Source organism: Bubalus bubalis, chromosome 8 (genome assembly GCF_019923935.1).
Source record: "Bubalus bubalis isolate 160015118507 breed Murrah chromosome 8, NDDB_SH_1, whole genome shotgun sequence".
NCBI lineage: Eukaryota > Metazoa > Chordata > Mammalia > Artiodactyla > Bovidae > Bubalus > Bubalus bubalis.
In genome coordinates this window covers 9,460,376-9,481,993 of record NC_059164.1, presented here as the reverse complement: position 1 = coordinate 9,481,993, position 21,618 = coordinate 9,460,376, and the positions used below count along the sequence as shown (strand labels likewise).

The following is a 21,618-nucleotide window of genomic DNA, read 5'->3' as shown; positions in this document are numbered from 1 at the left end:
GAGGGTTGTAAATAGTTACTTATCACCTTATGGTGAAACTAATGAAGGAAATGCATGCATTCCTCAGTCGGAGCGGTTTGCCACCCCTCTTAATTCCTGAATATTCAGGAATTAATAAGGAACAGAGGATTCATGACAGATCCAAAACAGCACACAAGAAGCCTCCTGTTAAATGCTTCCTGACAAATACCTAACTTTTTCATAAGAGATCTAAAATGGCTGTGAACTCAACGAATAATGCTATCCAGTAAACTATGGGATCAAACTCCTGTTTTCGTGCCAGAATTTGGCACAAAAACAAAAATATAGATCAATGGAACAGAATAGGAAGCCCAGAGATAAGCCCACACACTAATGGTCACCTGCTCTATGACAAAGGAGGCAAGAATATACAACAGACAAAAGACAGTGTCTTCAATAAGTGGTGTTGGAAAATGGGCCAGCTATGTGTAATAGAATGAAATGAGAACATTCTCTAAGAGCATATGCAAAAATAAAATGAAAAGAGAACCCTTTTACGCTGTTAGCGGGAATGAATTGGTACAGCCACTACAGAGAAGAGTATGGAAGTTCCTTAAAAAACTAAAAATAGAACTACCATATGATCTAGCAATCCCACACCTGGGCTATATCTGGAGAAAACCATACTTCGAAAAGATACATGTCCCTCAATGTTCATTGCAGCACTATTTACAACAGCCAAGAAAGGAAGCAACCTAAATGTCTTATCAACAGAGCAATGGATACAGAAGGTGTGATATATACGTACAGAGGAATATCACTCAGCTATAAAAAAGAATAAGACAATGGCATTTCTAGCAACATGATGGAAGAAGAGTTATGACCAACCTAGACAGCATATTCAAAAGCAGAGACATTACTTTGCCAACAAAGATCCATCTAGTCAGTTCAGTTCAGTCGCTCAGTCATGTCCGACTCTTTGCAACCCCATGAATCACAGCACGCCAGGCCTCCCTGTCCATCACCAACTCCTGGAGTTCTCTTAGACTCACGTCCATCGAGTCAGTGATGCCATCCAGCCATCTCATCCTGTGTGATCCCTTTCTCCTCCAGCCCCCAATCCCTCCCAGCATCAGAGTCTTTTCCAATGAGTCAACTCTTCGCATGAGGTGGCCAAAGTACTGGAGTTTCCGCTTTAGCATCATTCCTTCCAAAGAAATCCCAGGGCTGATCTTCAGAATGGACTGGTTGGATCTCCTTGCAGTCCAAGGGACTCTCAAGAGTCTTCTCCAACACCACAGTTCAAAAGAATCAATTCTTCAGTGCTCAGCCTTCTTCACAGTCCAACTCTCACATCCATACAAGGCTATAGTTTTTCCAGTGGTCATGTATGGATGTAAGAGTTGAACTATAAAGAAAGCTGAGCACAGAAGAATTAATGCTTTTGAACTGTGGTGTTGGAGGAGACTCCTGAGTGTCCCTTGGACTGCAAGGAGATCCAACCAGTCCATCCTAAGGATCAGTCCTGGGTGTTCATTGGAAGGACTGATGTTGAAGCTGAAACTCCAATACTTTGGCCACTTGATGCAAAGAACTGACTCATTGGAAAAGACCCTGATGCTGGGAAAGGTTGAAGGCAGGAGGAGAAGGGGATGACAGAGGATGAGATAGTTGGATGGCATCACCAACTTGATGGACCTGAGTTTGAGTAAGCTCTAGGTGTTGGTGATGGAGGGAAGCCTGGCATGCTGCAGTCCATGGGGTTGCAAAGAGTTGGATACGACTGAGCAACTGAACTGAACTGATGGACCTAGAGATTATCATAGAAAGCAAAATAAGTCAAAGATAAATATCATATGATATCACTTATATGTGGAATCTAAAAATGTGATGCAAATCAACTTATTTATGAAAAGAGTCACAGACTTAGAAAACAAAAAACTTATGGTTATCAAGAGGGAAAGGTGGGGAGAGGAATAAATTAGGAATTTAGGGTTAACATATATACTATTATATATAAAATATATAATAAACAAGGATCTATGGTATAGCAGATACCATAGCACAGAGAACTCAACTCAATACTATGTAATAACCTATATGGGAAAATAATCTTTAAAATAATGGATATATTATTATTAACTGAATCAAAAAGATTCGACACTGAAAGACGAACCCCCCCCTGGTTGGTAGGTGGCCAATAGGCCAATATGCTACTGGGAAGAGCAGAGAAACAGCTCCAGAAGGAATGTAGAGGCTGAGCCAAAGCAGAAAGAACGCCCACTTGTGGATGTGTGATGGCGAAAATCAAGTCCGATGCTCTAAAAAACAATATTGCATAGGAACCTGGAATCTTAGTTCCATGAATCAAGGCAAATTAGAAGAGGTCAAACTGAAGATGCCAAGACCGAACATCAACATTTTAGGGATCAGTGAACTAAAATGGACTGGAATGGGTGAATTTAACTCAAATGACCATTATATCTACTACTGTGGGCAAGAATCCCTTAGAAGAAATGGATTAGCCATCATAATCAACAAGGAGAGTCCGAAACGCAGTACATGGGCGTAATCTCAAAAACGACAGAATGATCTCAGTTTGTTTCCACGGCAAACCATCCACTGTCACAGTGATCGTCGGTGCCCCAACCGCCAGTGCCAAAGACGCTGAAGTTGAACTGTTCTATGAAGACCTGCAAGACCTTCTAGCACTAACACCAAAAAAGATGTACTTTTCATTACAGGGGACTGGAAGGCAAAAGTAGGAAGTCAAGAGACACCTGGAATAACAGGCAAGTTTGGCCTTGGCGTACAAAATGAAGAACAGCAAAGGTTAACAGTTTGCCGAGAAAACGCACTGGTCATAGGAAACACCATCTTCCACCAACACAAGAAACAACTCTATCCATGGATATCACCAGATGGTTAATACTGAAATCAGATTGATTATGTTCTTTGCAGCTGAAGATGGAGAAGCTCTATGCAGTCAGCCAGAAGACAACTCGGGAACTATCTGTGGCTCAGATCATGAGTTCCTTATTGCAAAATTCAGACCTAAATTGATGCAAGTAGGGAAAACCACTAGGTCATTCAGGTATGACCTAAATGAAATCCCTTATGATTATACAGTGGAAGTGACAAATAGATTCAAGGAAGTAGATCTGATAGAGTGCAAAGCAATCAACACATTCAATGCAATCCCTATCAAAATTCCAATGGCATTTTTCACAGAAGTAGAACAAGCAATCCTATAACTTATATGAAACCACAAAAGACTTCAAAAAACCAAAGGATCTTAAACTTATCTGGAGGCATCATACTCTCCGATTTAAAACTATAATATAGTAATCAAAACAGTAATGGTACTGCCATAAAGACAGACATATAGATCAATGGAACCTAACAGAGAGCCCAGAAACAAACCCACATATTTATGGTCAATTTACGACAAAGCCAAGAACATGCCATCGTGAAAGGACAGTATCTTCAGTAAATGGTACTGGGAAAACCAGACAGCCACACGCAAACAAATGGAACTGGAACATTATCTTGCACCACACACAAAGTTTAACTCAAAGTGGATTAAAGACTGAAATGCAAGACCCGAAATCATAGAACTCCTAGAAGAAATAGTGGGTGATCTCCTTGACACAGGTCCCGGTGACAATTTTTTTGAATTAAAACCATAAGCAAAGGCAACAAAAGCAAAAATAAACTTCAGCAAAATGAAAAGGTAAACTACCAGTATCAGACAATACTTGCAAATAATATTTATGATAAGGGATTAATATCCAAAATATACTAAGAACTCATTCAACTCGACAGCAAAAATAATAAAATAATCTAGAAAATGAGCCGAGGACCTGGACATTTTTTCAAAGAAGACATACAGATGGCCAACAGGTACGCGGAAGGATGCTCAACATCACAGATCAGGGCAATGCAAATCAAAGACACGACCAGATGACCACTCACATCTGTTAGAATGGCTGTTATCAGAAGCACAAGAAATGAAAAATGCTGGCAAGGGTGTGGAGAAAATGGAGCCCTTGTGCACTGTGGATGGAAATGTAAATGCATCCAGCCACCACAGAAAACAGTACAAAGGCTTCTAAAAAAGCTAAAAACAGAACTACCGTACGATCCAGCATTCCCATTTCTGGGTCTTTGTCCAGAGAAAACAAGAAACACTAACTCAAAAATATACAAGCACCGCGGTGTTCACTGCAGCATTATTTACAAGAGCCGAGTTGTGGAAACAACCTGTGTCCATTGATGGGTGAATGCATAAAGAAATGGCAGTACATGTGCACAATATTAACCAGCCTTCTGAAAAGATTTAAATAACTAAAAAGATTTAAATCTTATAATTTGCAGCAAGATAGATGGACCTTGAGGGCATTATGCTAAGTGAAATAAGTCAGAGAAATAAAACCATACAGTTTCACTTATGTGGAGAATCTAAAAAAATAGTAATAAAAACACGACCTCATATACAGAGAATGAATTGGTAATTGCAAGAGGTGGAGACAGGGAGTGGACAGGGGGCGAAATGGGTCAAGTCAAAAGGTACAAACTCCCAGCTGTCAGTCATGGGGATATGATGCACACACAGCACGGTGGCTGTAATTAATAACACTGCATTGTACATCTGACAAGTTGTTAAATCTTAAAACTTTTCCTCACAAGAAAAGTCTGTAACTACGTATGGCGACATACTAACTAGACTTATTGTGGCGATCATTCTGTGATGCACACAAAAGCCGAGTTGCTGATGCTGTATGCCTGAAACTAATGTGTGTCAGGTATAACTCAGTTTAAAAACATTTTTTAAAGTAAACAAATAAGTAAATCACATTCTCTTGGGGAAACGCTGCTTTCAATCGCCCTTCTTAAATGAAACATCTCATGCGGTGGGGAGGCTCCCCAGGACAGCCACTGTAGTTCCAGGCTGTCTCAGCAAGATGCTGCCGATTATGTACTTACAGCCTCTGGGGCCACAGTTCTCAGATGCAGATCAGGCAGCTGTGCTGCGAGGTGGGAGCTCAGTTCTGAGACTGAGGACTCCACTGCTTTAGCTACACCTGGGTCTCTCAAATCGTGCGTTGCTCCACAGTGCACCTTGTTAGTTCCATGGAAAATTTCTTGAGCCTGGCAGGTGACAGGCGTCAGTCCAGCCCACTCGTGACCAGCTTACCACGGCACAGGGGTCTTAGGCGGCCAGAGCTCTACCAGCTCTGCCTGCGACTTTGCCGTGCCGGCTTCGCACTTTCCACTGGTAACAGATCTGTTGTTTTTTTCTGAGATTTCTTTTACAGTGGTGGACGCTGTAATGACTTTAAATATTTTGAGTTGTGCCTATCTACTCAAGATTGTGCCAGCTGGTGAAACCACCAGATACTTCTTGTCTCCACTTACTTCCGCAAGTCCCACAACAGTTTACACTTTGGACTTACCTTGAGGCTTCGCGAGTCTCCTCACAGTTGCCATCTTGCTTCCTTTAGGTTGACGGGTTCCCATTATTATTCCTTGTTGAAATGATCCCAATTCAACCAGACTTAGTGTTTCTGGCTGTCTTTTTTTTAATTGCTGTGTGACTTTATTACTCTAAACATACAATAAAAAAACAAAAACTAGCCCAAATACATCAAACGATAGCACACGTAAACCCAAGACAGGCCAGTGCCACCCGTCCTTCAGAGTTACGGGCACTGATACTGACGGCGAGGCCAGCGTGCTGGCTGTGGGGGGAGAGGGGCAGGAGAGGGGTGAGGAGGGGCAGCCCCCGCCCGTGTGTGTGTGTGTGTGTGTGCATCAGCTCGCCTGCACCCGTGGGCACCTGCGGGCGGGAGGGGAGAGGGGCAGGGAGCCAAGGGGCTGGGGGGTGCGGCCCCGAGCATGGCCTCTGCTCACAGGCTCAACCAAAGAGAAAGCAGTCATCTACCACCGAGTGCCCCACTCAGCTGAGCCTCAGGCTGGGCTGTGGCCACCCCAGAGCCGTCCTCTCCAGTCGTCCAGCTCCTCGGGAAGCCAGACCCTCTCCTGCCCACCAGGACAGTGTCTGCACCCAGGACCTGCAGAAGCCCCCACCTGGCTCGAGGTCTTGCCGGGCGGCTCTTCCCAGTGGGGCACCCAGGCTGAGCGTCCCTTCTGCCTCTGTTACCCAGAAAATTTATCTTTAAAAAAAGACAAGGTTATCTCAGATGGGACCCGCAAGATGACCCCTCAGGTGCCCCAGAAGGAACCAATCACAGAGCACGGCTAGGGGCAAGGACCTGGCAGGGCCTACCTGAAGCGCTCACCTTATGGAGCAGGTTGGCCGCAGAGTCCCAGTGCCATCGCCCCCAAGACCTGGGGTTTTCACACTCAAATTGTCCTCCAGGAAGGATCCAGACAAACTTGAAAAGCTCAGAAGGCAAACTAAGCAGCCTGGAGAGTGGCAAAGAGGCAGTGAAATCAGGGGCTTCCGGGCTCCCTTCGCCACAGTTTGGGAGCCCACTGACATTTCCAGCAGCTGTCTTCAGGACCCACGTTGTTGCTGTTCAGTCGCCCAGTTGTGTCTGACTTTTTGCCACCCCATGGACTGAAGCAAGCCAGGCCTCCCTGTCCCTCAGCATACCCTGGAGTTTGCCCAGGTTCATGTTCTTTGCATCATGGATGCCATAGAGCCATCTCATCCTCTGACGCCCCCTTCTCCTTCTGCCCTTGATCTTCCCCAGCATCAGGGTCTTTTCCAATGAGTTGTCAGGACCCGTATCCTCACCAAAACTGTCGAGTGACAAAACTCAAGCAATTTAGTAATGATTTGGGGGTCCTTTGGTCAAGGGAAAACAACCCACGGATTCAGGACCTCCCAGCAGCACAGCCTCCTCACAAATGCCTGGCAGGAGCTTCATCAGCCTTAGAGGCTATGTGGAAACAGCCTGATTGGTCAGGGGGCTTCATTAGGAGGCGAGCAAGCCCCGAGCTCCAGGGTCAGGTAAACGAGCCACAGCGGAGCTGCAGTGTAGTATAGAGTGCTCAGTGTATATCGGGTTCCCTGACAGGGGACTAGTTGCTTTTAACAAAGCTAACTGGTATAAACAGGCCTTTGATGAGCTTCCTCAATTACCCCAAAGCAGGTGTAGAAACTGAAGTCTTTATCAGCTGCATTTTATATACAGAGAGAACTAGCCTGAGAAGTGGTTCTCACTGCTGGAACTGTAAACATTTTTTTGGCTTTTTTCTTAAATTTTACTAAATTCTTTGCAACCTAACGGGGTCCCAGTCTCACGCCCACAGACACTGATTTACTTAGTTGCTTGCAAGAACTTCCCAGCAGGGTTTCCTTTTTCATTTTGTATTTTTTTGTTTTTAGTTGTTAAACCTCCACAGGGGATTGTAATGTGCTCCTGATTCACTGGTATAAATTCGTGGGAGGACAAGGAATCTAAAAACATACTCAAAATCCATATAAGTCTTAAAATATAAAACGTGGATAATCCAAGTGTGATATTTGTGAATTTGCTAGGTACAAAAGTACGGGCAAGTGACTATGGAGGAGAATGGATAGAAAATGAATTTTCCTTCAGCAAGAGATGATGGTGTTGGCCTTTGTAGTTCAGAACCTCTTAGTCCTGTTAATAAAGCCACAGCCATGAGGACCACCAAGTATGGTGGGGGTCCCGAGGGTCCCGGGTGAGCGGACGATGGGCCGCAGCCCTGGGCCTCTCCCCAGCCCTGATGTGGCCGCCGTTTTGAAACCCTGACAGACACGAACATGTCCTAAATGCAGCCCCACTGTGAGACCCGAGTCACGAAGCTGCCCACGTCTCCCTCGTCCAAATTTAGGGCACTGTTAAGGACAAACAGGAATTTAAAATAAGACGCTTAATTCTGTCGAAAATAAGGCAAGGGATTTTCCTTTAGGTCTGAGTATTTACCTTAGAAAACTTGTGTTTTCTCACACTCTTTGAAATGTATTTTTAAGAAACTCAATAAGCCTTCGTCAGGTTCGCGCTCTCAGGGCCCTGGGAGCCATGCCTTTGACCTGTAACTGTCAGGCCAGGGCACCCCATCCTCCAGCTTCTGTGGAGAGGAGGAGCTACACTTCAGTGCCGCAAACTGCTCAAGTCTTCCTGTCATACAGACGTGCGTGCCCCTTTCACCCCTCAGAAAGTCAATCAGCTAAGGAGGTGGTCACCCCACTCACCAGGGAAATTCAGCGAGAGCCACATGTGACCAACGGCGCCGTGTGGTTCTCGGATGACCACTTACCGTTTATCTGAGAACACGTGTACAGCGACTGTACCTGCCTGGCCGCACAAAAGGGTCTTTGTGCGACCTTTGTTTTTGCGACCTTAGCCAAATGCCTGTGATGGAGCAGCGCGTTCTAATTTAACCCTCAGTCAATAGTGTTTTCTTTCTCTACTACCTTTTTGGAGAAGACGTCTGAAGTGAGAGTTTTTTCGAACTGTATATTTCCCCAACAGCACCTTCGTTCTTTAAAGTGATGGTCTTTTTAACTTGCACATTTCCTATCCACGGTGAGAAGTACTAAAGGTACAGGTGTTTTTGTCAAACTTGCTCCCTTCCACAACAGGTGGAACACAGAAGTGAGAGGAATTCCAAATAGCGATATTGTCACTAGAAGCTGAGGCTGATTGGAGCTGCTGTCTGTAATTGAGTAATTACTTCAAGCCAGTCTGTCATGTTCAGTGAGAAATAATGGTTCATGATTCCCACTTCTTGAAAGAAAAAAGAAAAAGAGAGGTTTTTTTTAAGTTTTATATACACATTGTTAGGAATTAAAAATGTCAATAACCCAATGTGTTCATCTTTCCCTTTGTGACATCTTTACTTTTCAATTAAAAGAAATTTACCAAAATAATACACGTATAGTTATTTTTTTTAAAAGGCCAAGGAATTCTAAATAGTTGTAATGAAAAACAGCAGTTCTTTGCTTTATCCTTCACTGTCTCCGTAACTGTATCAGGATTTACAGAGCCACGTACTATTGCAGAAGTATTACCTTACACAACGACTGGAGCCCGCTCAACAGCCTGTGTAAGGCTTCTGCTTCTGTGTCCGGGCTCGGCTCTAACATCCCCAGGGCAGGCAGTCTGGAGGGAAGATGGGCGTGGAACGAGAGCAAGGACAAACTGGAGCCTGCATTCGTCCCTCAGCCCCTTGGCGACGGGGCTGGGAACACGGTCTGCGGGCCACATCGGCGCAGACCTTCCATTATAGGGTGAGAGACACAGATCTACACTATGAGTAATAGGAGCCATTGGTGTTTGCTAAGGAGGCAAATGAAAATTCAATCTTAATTCTAAAGATACTACACAAGTATCCACCAATTTATAAACAAATGGTCAGTTTATACACTGGTTTAAAAATATTTCATTTAATAAATACCTTACTTTGTATTCATTTTATTGATCAGTCATTCTTTGAGTATCCTGATATCTATTACATATTGACGACAAATCTGTCAACCAAATGAGGAGTACAACAACACTAGGGTCTTCTACTTACACCATTTTGGGGCAGAACCCTTATTTACATGAAACAAATGAATGAGATAAATTCAAAGTCAATATATTGGGAAAAATACATTTTAATCCACAACTCTTAATACTAGCATTTAGTTATTTACAATGGTATTTACAATCAATTTTACAACAACTTTTGTGAAGAGAGATTAACTATAACATACAGCCATGTATCTACAATATACAGGTCATAACTTTCTTCCAACTAATAAACCGTAACTGTGTATAAAAATGGTAACAGTTAAAACTGCTACAATTCAAAATCACTGTAATTAAATTAGATTCTGGTAAATTTTCCTGGGGTTGGGAAATAATGGTCAGCTCAGAAGAGGAGAGGAGGCAAGTACATGTAAACCCCACTTTCTCCCACTTTGAAGCTGGTGCTCCCTGACGCAGCTGACCTGCCCTTGAAGTAAAATCTGTCCCTGAATCCTGACTAGAATTCCTGTGCCTGACCTTCTAAATCTCAAACACTGTTTTAGGCCTGTTATGATGAATCCACAGCAGATGGCTTTAACTTTGGGGTGGACTTGTTTTTAGATACCAATGCTCAGTCGCTCAGTTGCCGTCTGACTCTTTGCAACGTGTCCAGCTCTTTGTGACCACATGGACTGCAGCACGCCAGACCTCCCTGCTGCTGCTGCTAAGTCGCTTCAGTTCTGTCCGACTCTGTGCGACCCCACAGATGGCAGCCCACCAAGCTCCCCCGTCCTGGGATTTTCTAGGCAAGAGTACTATAGCAGGGTGCCATTGCCTTCTCCGCCAGACCTCCCTGTCCACCACCATATCCCAGAGTTTACTCAAACTCATGTCCATTGAGTTGGTGATGCCATCCAATCATCTCATCCTCTGGAATCCCATTGTCTTCCCATCTTCAATCTTTCCCAGCATCAGGCTCTTTTCAAATGAGTCCGTTCTTTGCATCAAGTGGCCAAAGTATTGGAGTTTCAGCTTCAGCATCAGTCCTTCCAATGAACACCCAGGACTGATCTCCTTTAGGACGGACTGGTTGGATCTCCTTGCAGTCCAAGGGACTCTCAAGAGTCTTCTCCAACACCACAGTTCAAAAGCATCAATTCTTCTGCGCTCAGCTTTCTTTATAGTCCAACTCTCAAATCCATACATGACTACTGGAAAAACCATAGCTTTGACTAGATGGACCTTTGTTGGCAAAATAATGTCTATGTTTTTTAACATGCTGTCTAGGTTGCTCATAACTTTTATTCCAAGGAGCAAGCGTCTTTTAATTTCATGGCTGAGTCACCATCTGCACTGATTTTGGAGCCCCAAAAAATAAAATCTGTCACTGTTTTTATTGGTTCCCCATCTATTTGCCATGAAGTGATAGGACTGGATACCATGATCTTAGTTTTCTGAATGTTGAGCTTTAAGCCAACTTTTTCACTCTCCTCTTTCAAGAGGCTCTTTAGTTCTTCTTCACCTTATGCCATAAGGGTGGTGTCATCTGCATATCTGAGGATATTGATATTTCTCCAGGCATTCTTGATTCCAGCTTGTGCTTCTTCCAGCCCAGCGTTTCTCATGATGTACTCTGCATATAAGTTAAATAAGCAGGGTGACAATATGCAGCCTTGACATACTCCTTTTCCTATTTGGAACCAGTATGTTGTTTCATGTCCAGTTCTAACTGTTGCTTCCTGACCTGCATATAGGTTTCTCAAGAGGCAGGTCAGGTGGTCTGGTATTTTCATCTCTAGAAGAATTTTCCAGTTTGTTGTGATCCACACAGTCAAAGGCCTTTGCATAGTCAATAAAGCATAAGTAGATGTTTTTCTGGAGCTCTCTTCCTTTTTTGATGATCCAGCAGATGTTGGCAATTTGATCTCTGGTTCTTCCACCTTTTCTAAATCCAGCTTGAACATGTGGAAGTTCACGGTTCGTGTACTGTTGAAGCTAGGCTTGGAGAATTTTGAGCATTACTTTGCTAGTGTGTGAGATGAGTGCAATTGCACAGTAGTTTGAGCATTCTTTGGCATTTCCTTTTTTTGGGATTGGAATGAAAACTGACCTTTTCCAGTCCTGTGGCTACTGCTGAGTTTTCCAAATTTACTGATCATGGTCAAGGGTTCTGACAAAACGTGGTCTACTGGAGAACGGAATGGCAAACCACTTCAGTATTCTTCCCTTGAAAACCTCACGAACAGTATGAAAAGGCAAAAAGATAGGACACTGAAAGATGAACTCCCTGGGTTGGTTGGTGCCCAATATGCTACTGGAGATCAGTGGAGAAATAACTCCAGAAAGAATGAAGAGACAGAGACAAAGCAAAACACCACCCAGCTGTGGATATGACTGGTGACAGAAGCAAGGTCCAATGCTGTAAAGAGCAATACTGCATAGGAACCTGGAATGTTAGGTCCATGAATCAAGGCAAATTGGAAGTGGTCAAACAGGAGATGGCAAGAGTGAACATCTAAATTTTAGGAATGTCAGCAAACTAAAATGGACTGGAAATGGTGAATTTAACTCAGATGACCATTATGTCTACTACTGTGGGCAAGAATCCCTTAGAAGAAATGGAGTAGCCATCACAGTCAACAAGAGTCTGAAATGCAGTACTTGGATGCAATCTCAAAAACGACAGAATGATCTCTGTTCATTTCCAAGGCAAACCATTCAATATCACGGTAATCCAAGTCTATGCCCCAACCAATAATGCTGAAGAAGCTGAATTTGAAAAGTTCTATGAAGACCTACAAGACCTTCTAGAACTAACACCCAAAAGACATCCTTTTCATTATAGGAGACTGGAATGCAAAAGTAGGAAGTCAAGAAATAGCTGGAGTAATGGGTAAATTTGGCCTTGAAGTACAGAATGAAGCAGGGCAAAGGCTAACAGAGTTTTGCCAAGAGAACGCACTGGTCGTGGCAAACACCCTCTTCCAACAACACAAAAGAAGACTCTACACATGGACAACACCAGATGGTCAATACTGAAAATCAGACTGATTATGTTCTTTGCAGCCAAAGATGGAGCAACTCTATACAGTCAGCAAAAACAAGACCAGGAGCTGCTCAGATCATGAACTCCTTAATACCAAATTCAGATTTAAATTGAAGAAACTAGGGAAAACTGCTAGACTATTCAGGTATGACGTAAATCAAACACCTTACAACTATTTAGTGAAAGTGACAAATAGATTCAAGGGATTAGATCTGATAGAGTGCCTGAAGAACTATGGACAGAGGTTCGTGACATTGTACATGAGACAGGGATCAAGACCTTCCTCAAGAAAAAGAAATGCAAAAAGGCATAATGGAGGCCTTACAAACAGCTATGAAAAGAAGAGAAGTGAAAGGCAAAGGAGAAAAGGAAAGATAAACCCATTTGAATGCAGAATATACCCATTTGAATGCAGAGTTCCAAAGAATTGCAAGGAGAGATAAGAAAGCCTTCCTCAGTGATCAATGCAAAGAAATAGAGGAAAACAATAGAATGGGAAAGACTAGAGATCTCTTCAAGAAAATCAGAGACACCAAGGCAAATTTTCATGCAAAGATGGGCACAATAAAGGACAGAAATGGTATGGACCAAACAGAAGCAGAAGATATTAAGAAGAGGTGGCAAGAATACACAGAAGAGCTATACAAAAAAGATCCTCAGGACTTAGATAATTACGATGGTGTGATCACTCACCTAGAGCCAGACATCCTGGAATGCGAAGTCAAATGGGCCTTAGGAAGCATCACTACGAACAAAGCTAGTGGAGGTGATGGGATTCCAGTTGAGCTATTTCAAATCCTAAAAGATATCAATGCTAATGACCTGTTAATCATTTTTATGGCTGCCCAATGTTAGTCCTAGGTGCGGTCAAGAAACTACTGCTCTCTGGTGCCTACACAGCATATTTCCTGTGTCTTCAGTGAAGCTAACTGTCCACACTATAAGCCTAACATTTTGATGAAGCCTCGTCCCGACTGAGAAGGTAGGTCAGAGCAGTGAAGAGCAGCTCTATTAAAATCAACCAGATGATTCTGAATTTCTCCCTACTACAGAAGACTTAGAGGAAAGTTTTTAAATGCCTGGGCTAATAAAAATCATCCACCAGTCCCTTTCCTTAATAAAGCAGTCAACAGTCTGTTAATATATTTTCTAGATAATAAAATAAAGCTTTTTTAAGAGATACTGTGAGAGATATTGTTGATCACAGCTATATTTTACTTGATTTAGCTCTTGGTTAGAAATTTGTATCTAAATTAATATTTTATTCTTATAGAAAAATACAGTCCATTTTATGAGTTTCTAGAAATAAATTAAGGAGAAAAATAGACACTACATGTTCCTAATAGTCTCCCTGGAAATGACAGTATTTGCCTGGGAGGATATACACACTTAATGTGTATGTAATACTTCATTTCAAAATATATTTAATTCTTTTCTATCTCTTTTAATTTTCTAAGTGACTAGTAATACACAAGCTAGTGATTAGTCATTTTTCCATCCAAGAATTTCATTAAAGAAACATGTGGCATGTCTTACAGTGGTACAGATACAAGGGAACTGGAAATCCAGGTTTACTTTTTAAACTATAAATGGTTGGCAACTGTTTCCTTTATAGTTATTGCAGGAGTAGGTCCAACATGAGTCCATATATAGCCCTTCTCTGGTCTGGTGGGAACTGTGGGAAATGGTGATGAACGTGACTTGAAATATTCAGAAGGTGCATGACAGACAAATTCCAAGTATTCCATCTTCCTTGGAAGATCCTCCTCTGGTCCTGGAAGGGAGCCACAATTTACATTTTTGAAGATATGTATCATTTTCATAAAAATTAAAATTCCTAAACACTACGAGAAACTGGTCTGGTGCTAACCTGACATTAATCCTTGAAATATATATTATTTTGAAGTTACTGCCTATCATTTTTTTCTGCTTTTAACTGCTTAAGGAAGACAGTATTCTCTCCAAAATATAACTCAATATAGAAAGGATTCTAAAAGTGATATTTAGCCTTATATAATGTCTACTATATGTCTGCTGCTGCTGCTAAGTCACCTGAGTCGTGTCTGACTCTGTGCGACCTCACAGACGGCAGGCCACCAGGCTCCCCTGTCCCTGGGATTCTCTAGGCGAGAATACTGGAGTGGGTTGCCATTTTCTTCTCCAATGCATGAAAGTGAAAAGTGAAAGTGAAGTCGCTCAGTCATGTCAGACTCTCAGCAACCCCATGGGCTGTAGCTCACCAGGCTCCTCCATCCATGGGATTTTCCAGGCAGGAGTACTGGAGTGGGGTGCCATTTCCTTCTCTGCTACTATATGTCAACACTGATCTAAATACTTGACAGATACATCAATGCTTTGAATCCTCACAGCAACCCTCTGAGTTAGGTACTATGATTATTCCCATTTTACATGAGGGAAAGAGGCGAGAGAGATGAAGGAAACTGCCTGAGATCACACAGCTAGTAAGTGGCAGTCCTATGAACCCAGACAGTCCAGTTCCAGAGTCTGGGCTCTGAAACTTTATGATATATGGTCTCCTTCAGAACATTAGGAAGAGGAGGTGAGAGAGAAGCCCAAGAGGTGGTTCAGGCACATTACTGCCTCTGCTGACAATCGGATCTGACGGGACAGGTAAATAAAAGTTCACTCTTGTATGTACTTACAAGCAGAAGACTAAAACTGCTTGGCCACGTGTCAAAACTTGACACGCAGGTGAGAATAACAGTTATACTTTATTTGTCCTTCCATTCTCTCGGAAAAATACCTTTTGTGTTTTTTCTTAGAATGAAAAAGTAATGTATGCTCATTGCAGAAAGGCTGGAAAGTTTGGGGGTAATTTTAAAACTCTAAACACTTTCAAAATTCTATTTATCAACAACTTCTTCCTGTGAGTCTATATCAAGAATCAATTCTTTGGTCAGCCTTGAAATCAATGAGTACGGTGGCTGCCATTTCAACCACCGACAACAATATAACAGGTTACAAATGGTCCAGGATGATGTGTGTGATATGTAGAGGAACACATGTTGAGAATGTGTAAGATGTTGAAACATAACCATGACAGTTCCTCTAGAAATTATTTTTAAGTAACTTTTTGTATGTTACCTAAATAATATAGTTCTTGAGCAATAAATTCTTTTAATAGAGTTTAACCCTGGGTCACCCAGAAAAATCTTATCCACACAGCTTTTTAGTAGGTGCATGCTGCCCCATAACTCAAAATAATTGATAGCCTCAAACCCCAGCTTTATAAAATTTCATATTTTCTGTAAAATTATCTTTTTTGTACTTATGCTTCTTTGATATGGACTGAATTGTATGCCCCCAAATTCATTTGCTGAAGTCCTAATCCCTAATGTAGTAACATTTGCAGAGAGGGCATTGAAAGAGGTAATTAAGGGTAAATGAAGTTGTAAGGATGCAGCTCTCATCCTATAGAATTGGTGACCTTATAAGAGGAAGAGACGCTAGGAGTGTACGCACACAGAGGAAAGCTCATGTGAGGACACAACCAAAAAAGTGGCTGTCCACAAGCCAGGAAGAGAGCTCGCACCAGAAACTGACCCTGACAGCACCTCGATCCTGGACTTGCAGCCTCCAGAACTGTGAGACAGAAAAATTCTGTTGTTTAGCCCATTCAGTTTATTGTATTTTGTCATGGCGGCCTGAGCAGATGAACAGTTTCACATAATAACGGAAAATAAACTGGTTCAAGAACCTGTCTGTCCCTGTCTAACTCACCCACGATGTAGGACGCAGGGTCGAACTGGTCCCTGGGGCTAGCGAGAGTGGGAATGAGCCACGTCAGCGCTGCACTCTTCTCACAGTACTGGTCCTGGATAAAACCTCTGATCTGAGCATAGTAAGGTTTTCCATCTTGTTCATCAATTACAGAAACAACATCTCCAATTTGGTAATAGACTCCCTGGGAGAAACAGAAGATAAGCCTATATTTAAAAAAACAGAACAACACTACAGGTGCGAACTGAAACTTCCTTAATATGAAAACAACAGTTTTCTAAGTGGTCAACAGAAGGTCTTTGAGATGGTCTGATGCGTTGACATTTACATGGTTGTGATTGATGCCAATTCTAAAGCTGTTTCTTTTTTCTGTCTTTGGCTGTGCTGGGGTTTGGCTGCTGTGCACTCCTCACTGGGGCCTGTGGGCTTTCTCCAGCTGTGGTGCACAGGCTCTCTTGTGCAGCCAAAGGGCTTCTTATGGTGGTGTGTGGCCTCAGCAGTTGCAGCACATGGGCTCTCTAACTGTGGCTCACTGGCTTAGCTGCCCCTAGGCATATGGGATCTTATTTCCCTGAGCAGGGATCAAACCCGGGTCCCTTGCACTGGAAGGCAGATTCTCAATCAATGAACCACCAGGGAAGTCCCTAAAGTTGTTTCAATTTTGAATGAAAAAAATTTCACATACACATGATGACTTGCAGCTGGAGAAAACATGTGTTTATAAAAATAATTGTATATCACAATAGTACAATCCCTACTCTTTTCGCCAGAACCACTGCACTGGACAAAGTTAAGTGACTTGCTAAAAGCTCCATAAGGCAGCACCGCAGCGGAGGCGCCGATACCAGCCCAGGAGTCTACCTCTGTACAGTCTTGAAAAGCAGTGCTTTTATCAAAACAACTTCACCTCTCCCCCTCACCACGGACTTCCAGGAGCAGCCAATCCCCACTACTGCCTTTCTCCTCTCACTTCTTGAAGGCATTTTTGAACCTCTGTGCCCACTCCCATCTCTGTGTCAGGCTCCATCCTCTATTTGTCCAAATCTCTCCTCTCCCTCCTTAACCGTCAGTGTTGACAGGTTGACTAGGATGGCTCGTTGCCCTGGCTCCACACCACACATTTGGATTTTAAAAACAATTCCCATAATCTACATTAAAAAATACCTAAGATCCTCATATAGTATTTCCATAGGCAACTTCCTCTTCCCACTCAGCTCTGGATGTTATATAATAGCCATGTATGGGGGAAAAGAGCTTAGAAAGGAACAAAAAACACAATCATACCTTATACAGAGTAGCGAAGACCTTTAGACTAACCCAAAATTTTAGTACCACATTATGCCTTCCAGGTGGCTCAGGGGTAAAGAATCCACCTGCAATGCCGGAGATGGAGGTTCAGTCCCGGGGTGGGAAGACCCACTAGAGGAGCAAATAGCAAACCACTCCAGTACTCTTGCCTCGGAAATCTCATGGGCAGAGCGTGGCAGGTTACAGTCCATGGGGTCACAAAAGAGTTGGATAAGTGACTAAACAACAACAAAAATACAATACATTCAAATCTTCCTTCAATAACTATGATGCTCACCTTGTAGAAGATTGATTCTGCAGTGATTATGGTGGAAACGGACTCAGGAGCTTTGATAGGCTATGAAAAAACAGAAGTAAAAATATTAGCACATTCATAGTGTGTGTGTGTGTGTCTGTGTGTGTGTGTAGTGTGTATAGGCATTTTTCCAGCCACATATGAGTTCTGTAATCTGAGAAATACTAAAGTTGTTTGGTGACAAGAACTGCAGTGTTAAAAAAATAAAAATCTTCTGAACATTGCGACAAAGCATTGTCTGAATATTTCTGCTGTTATTTCCGTTACCTTTAGCTTAAAAATTGCTGAGAATCAAAGGACAAGCTCCTGATCATGTGGCTGAGACCTAACAGAACCCTTCTCAGAGCTTTACTGCACGTAACAATCTAGTTTTAAAAAGTATCTGTGGCTTTAATGGCCTGAGCATGACAGAGGTGGAAATAACAAACAAGTCTCCTCAAAGACATTTTCCATCTCAACTTAACTATAGCTATAATATCATCAGAACTAGTTTTCTAACAAGTCTGAACCAAAGGAAGCTTTCTTGGGAGTTACTAGTAATTTGCCACCATTCAATCATCATCGAAATTTCTTCTTAAGCTGTAATACACACTTTTATGCCATGACACAGTAACTAGGCCTTCCCAAATATGTCTTGATATCATCCTTGAAGAAAGTGGTTACAAGAAAAATTGATATTAAAATACTTTCAGAAAACATATTCCACCATACATAAGAGGAAAAGGGTGTTTAAGTGTGTACAACTATAATCAAGTATTCACATATTTTGTCTAGTCAATAATCACATTTTAGAAAACAAATTTATTAAAATCCTAATAAATTAGAAGCAACAATGGCACCCCACTCCAGTACTCTTGCCTGGAAAATCCCATGGACGGAGGAGCCTGGAAGGCTGCAGTCCATGGGGTCACTGAGGGTCAGACACGACTGAGCGACTTCACTTTCACCTTTCACTTTCATGCATTGGAGAAGGAAATGGCAACCCACTCCAGTGTTCTTGCCTGGAGAATCCCAAGGATGGGGGAGCCTGGTGGGCTGCCGTTTATGGGTCGCAAAGAGTCGGACACGATTGAAGCGACTTAGCAGCAGCAGCAAGGTCATATAAAAACACATTTGGATATTGTCAAAATTACAGATCTTGGTGTCCTGGGTTCCCCCTCACCTTTGCTTAAATACTGGAGGGGTTTACATGACTTTCATTTTCAATCTACATACAAGTCGGACATGACTGAAGCAACTTAGCACTCTCAAGAAAAAGAATCCACAATCTGCACAAGAAAATAATGCAAGGCCTCTCTGAGGTTTTTAAATGAATATACCCAGCTTCAGAAAATGCCTCTACTGGTGAGTGAAGCATTTCTGGTCTGAAAGCAGAGAACCATATTGAGGCTTAAAAAAAAACCCAAAAAACAGTATCGAATGCTTTGCCCAGTGTGTTTGACCACTGTCCCTTGTATTTACAAAATCAAAAATAAGCTTTCAGTTACCCCAGCACAAACCTTACAACGATCTACTTTCTTATAAAAGAAGAGATAAAGAAGATTTAGTAAAACTTTTGATTCATATTCATCAAGTTGATCACTGTAAATCAGTAAGAAACATTTTTGGGGGGCCATATAACAAGCAAATACGGAACTGAATGAATTCCAGTGTTATTATTTACTTAAAGCTTTAGAAAAGAAAAAAAATGCCCACACCAAGAACTGTAATCCATCTCATCTTTTGCATAGAGAACCCAATAAAATGTGCTCAAGATTTAGGTTTCCTTTAGAATCATGTTTTATGTTCCCCAGGGGGGGGAAAAACTAAAATAAGGAAAAGAGGATATCGTTAACTTTATAAAACAGTAAGCCTCCTAAAAGAGCTCCTTCCCTTTCTGAAAGCCTGGATCAGTCCCCAGAAGGCTACAGAAGAGCTGCCAAGCGCAGAGTCCAAGTTCAGTGGTGAGAGATGAAGGCGGTGGTTGGTCACACTACACACAATGCCACAATTACGGTACAAGACACTGTCCACAATCATCTTACATTTTTTAATTTAAAAATATGTCTTCTCCCTTTCCCTTTAGTGGAAACTTTCTTTTCAGCAGCTGGAGCAGATTTGTATTTAGTGTTTCTGAGCCGAGCGGACCTCCTGTGAATTTCCTGCTTACTCTGTTACATAAACAAAGAACAAAAAGAAGAGAAATAAAAAGTGTAGAAAGGTTGCTGTCCTGATACAACCATCTTACAAGGATCCCAGAGTATGCACTTTAAACGAACATTTAAAAATAAATTGAGTGCAACTTTTCTTTTCATGCTGGGTAATAATCAAACGAACTGGATTAATTTAAAAAGGGAGAGCCACAGGCAAACATCTCCAGAGACTTCAAAAAAATGTGTGAACTACTTGTAAAAGGGCAACGGGCAGCAAGAGGAGTCAGTCTACGCCAAGGTAAGACCATCGGTTGCGTTTATGACACAAAATTCCTTAAAAACTCAACTCTCCTAAGCCAGAGAATGGGTGTGGTATGCCACCTCCTGCCGTGGAACACTTATGTTACTACTGAAAATGACCTGATAATCTTTATAACATGACATTATGACAAAGAAAACTTTATTAACAGGGAAAGAGGTCCAGTAGCCGTGACCCTGTAGACATCTCTGTGTAAACGTACGTAAGTACCCTGAGATGTCCGGGTGCTACCCAAAGTATCACAGGGGAGGGATTTCTGAGGGGTTTTTCCTCTTCCTGCTTCTCTAGACTTAACTTCTCATGAGAAAAGGGGCTGAGAAGGGGTCAAACCAACGACGACCTTCCTGTCGCGGACGGGAGGGGGCGGCCCGGCCCAGTTTGCCGGGAGGGCGCCGCGTCGGCCTCCGCCCGCGGGAGGGGCCGCAGGGGCTCACCTGCTTGCCGCCCCCGCCCCCGTTGCTCTGCGGAGGGGCGGCCGAGGTGCTGGCGAAGGTCGCGGCGCTGAAGCCACCCCCTGTGCCGCCGCCGCCGCCCCCTGTGCCGCCGGCCGCCCCCGGGCAGGAGCCCCCGCCGCCTGCGCCGCCCCGGCCTGTGCAGTGGTGGCAGAGGATCTCCCCCTGCGGGCCCTTCTTCCACATGGAGGACGACGTGGTCTTGCAGACGCTGCAGGTGGGCTTCAGGCCCAGCGGCATGGTGGCCGGCTCGGGCGGCCCCCGCGGGCGCAGCGACACGGGAATGGCGACCGCCGACTTCGGCGGCCCGCGGGCCGGCCCGCCACTCCCACTGACAGAAGAGCGGCGCGGGCGCGGCGCCGAGCTGCCCAAGCCGGGACCGGGCCGCGGCAGCCGCCCCCTGGAGGCAGGAAGCCGGTTCCGCCCGCTCCACAGCCAGCCCCAGGCTCGGCAGCTCGAGGCGCCAGGAGGCGGGGCGGGGCGGGGCGGGGCCTGGGACGACAGCCTGGCCTCGACCTTAGGGGGTTTCCGGTGACGGGCGGGGCGGGGCGGGGCCTGGGACGACAGCCTGGCCTCGGCCTTAGGGGGCTTCCGGTGACGGGCGGGGCGGGGCGGAGCGGGGCGAGACGACAGCCTAGCCTCGGCCTTAGGAGGCTTCCGGTGATGGGCGGGGCCGCACACTGGCCTCCCGCCTGACCGGAAGTGCATTGCCGGGAATTACTGGGACTGCGGCGAGGTTCACGCGCTTTTCGGCCTTTTAGGCCTACGATTGACTTATAAAATACAGGACGCCTAAGTGAATCTAAATTCCAGATAAGCAGCTAATAACTTACTAAAGCCAATGTATCCTATGCAATGTTCGTTGTTTATCTGAATTCAAATTTAACTGCGCAGCCTGTATTTTTAATTTTC

The 21,618-nt window shown here is 43.6% G+C and overlaps 2 protein-coding genes across 4 annotated transcripts in view; one reads left to right on the top strand and one right to left on the bottom strand.

The window, feature by feature from the left end:
- Positions 1 to 8,193: 8,193 nt before the first annotated feature.
- Positions 8,194 to 21,173, bottom strand: GATAD1 (GATA zinc finger domain containing 1). 3 transcript variants are annotated; one of them, XM_044947144.1, is made up of 5 exons: positions 20,689 to 21,173; positions 19,828 to 19,953; positions 17,786 to 17,845; positions 16,201 to 16,384; positions 8,194 to 8,688 (listed from the first exon to the last, which is right to left on the bottom strand). In XM_044947144.1, exons 1-5 carry the CDS (start codon positions 20,944 to 20,946, stop codon positions 8,636 to 8,638), a joined length of 681 nt encoding a protein of 226 aa, XP_044803079.1. In that variant the 5' UTR covers positions 20,947 to 21,173; the 3' UTR covers positions 8,194 to 8,635. The 3 variants fall into 3 exon arrangements, with proteins under 3 accessions (XP_044803079.1, XP_006078408.1, XP_025146627.1); XM_006078346.3 differs by lacking the exon at positions 8,194 to 8,688 and adding an exon at positions 13,946 to 14,233 and having other exon boundaries at positions 20,689 to 21,159; XM_025290842.2 differs by lacking the exons at positions 8,194 to 8,688; positions 19,828 to 19,953 and adding an exon at positions 13,946 to 14,233 and having other exon boundaries at positions 20,689 to 21,164.
- Positions 19,851 to 21,618, top strand: part of LOC102410276 (protein lifeguard 2) — a 30,266-nt gene continuing 28,498 nt past the window's right edge. Inside the window, exon 1 of the mRNA XM_006078345.4 lies at positions 19,851 to 20,233. The gene's annotated coding sequence lies outside the window, so the exon portion shown is untranslated. The remainder of the gene's footprint in view (positions 20,234 to 21,618) is intronic.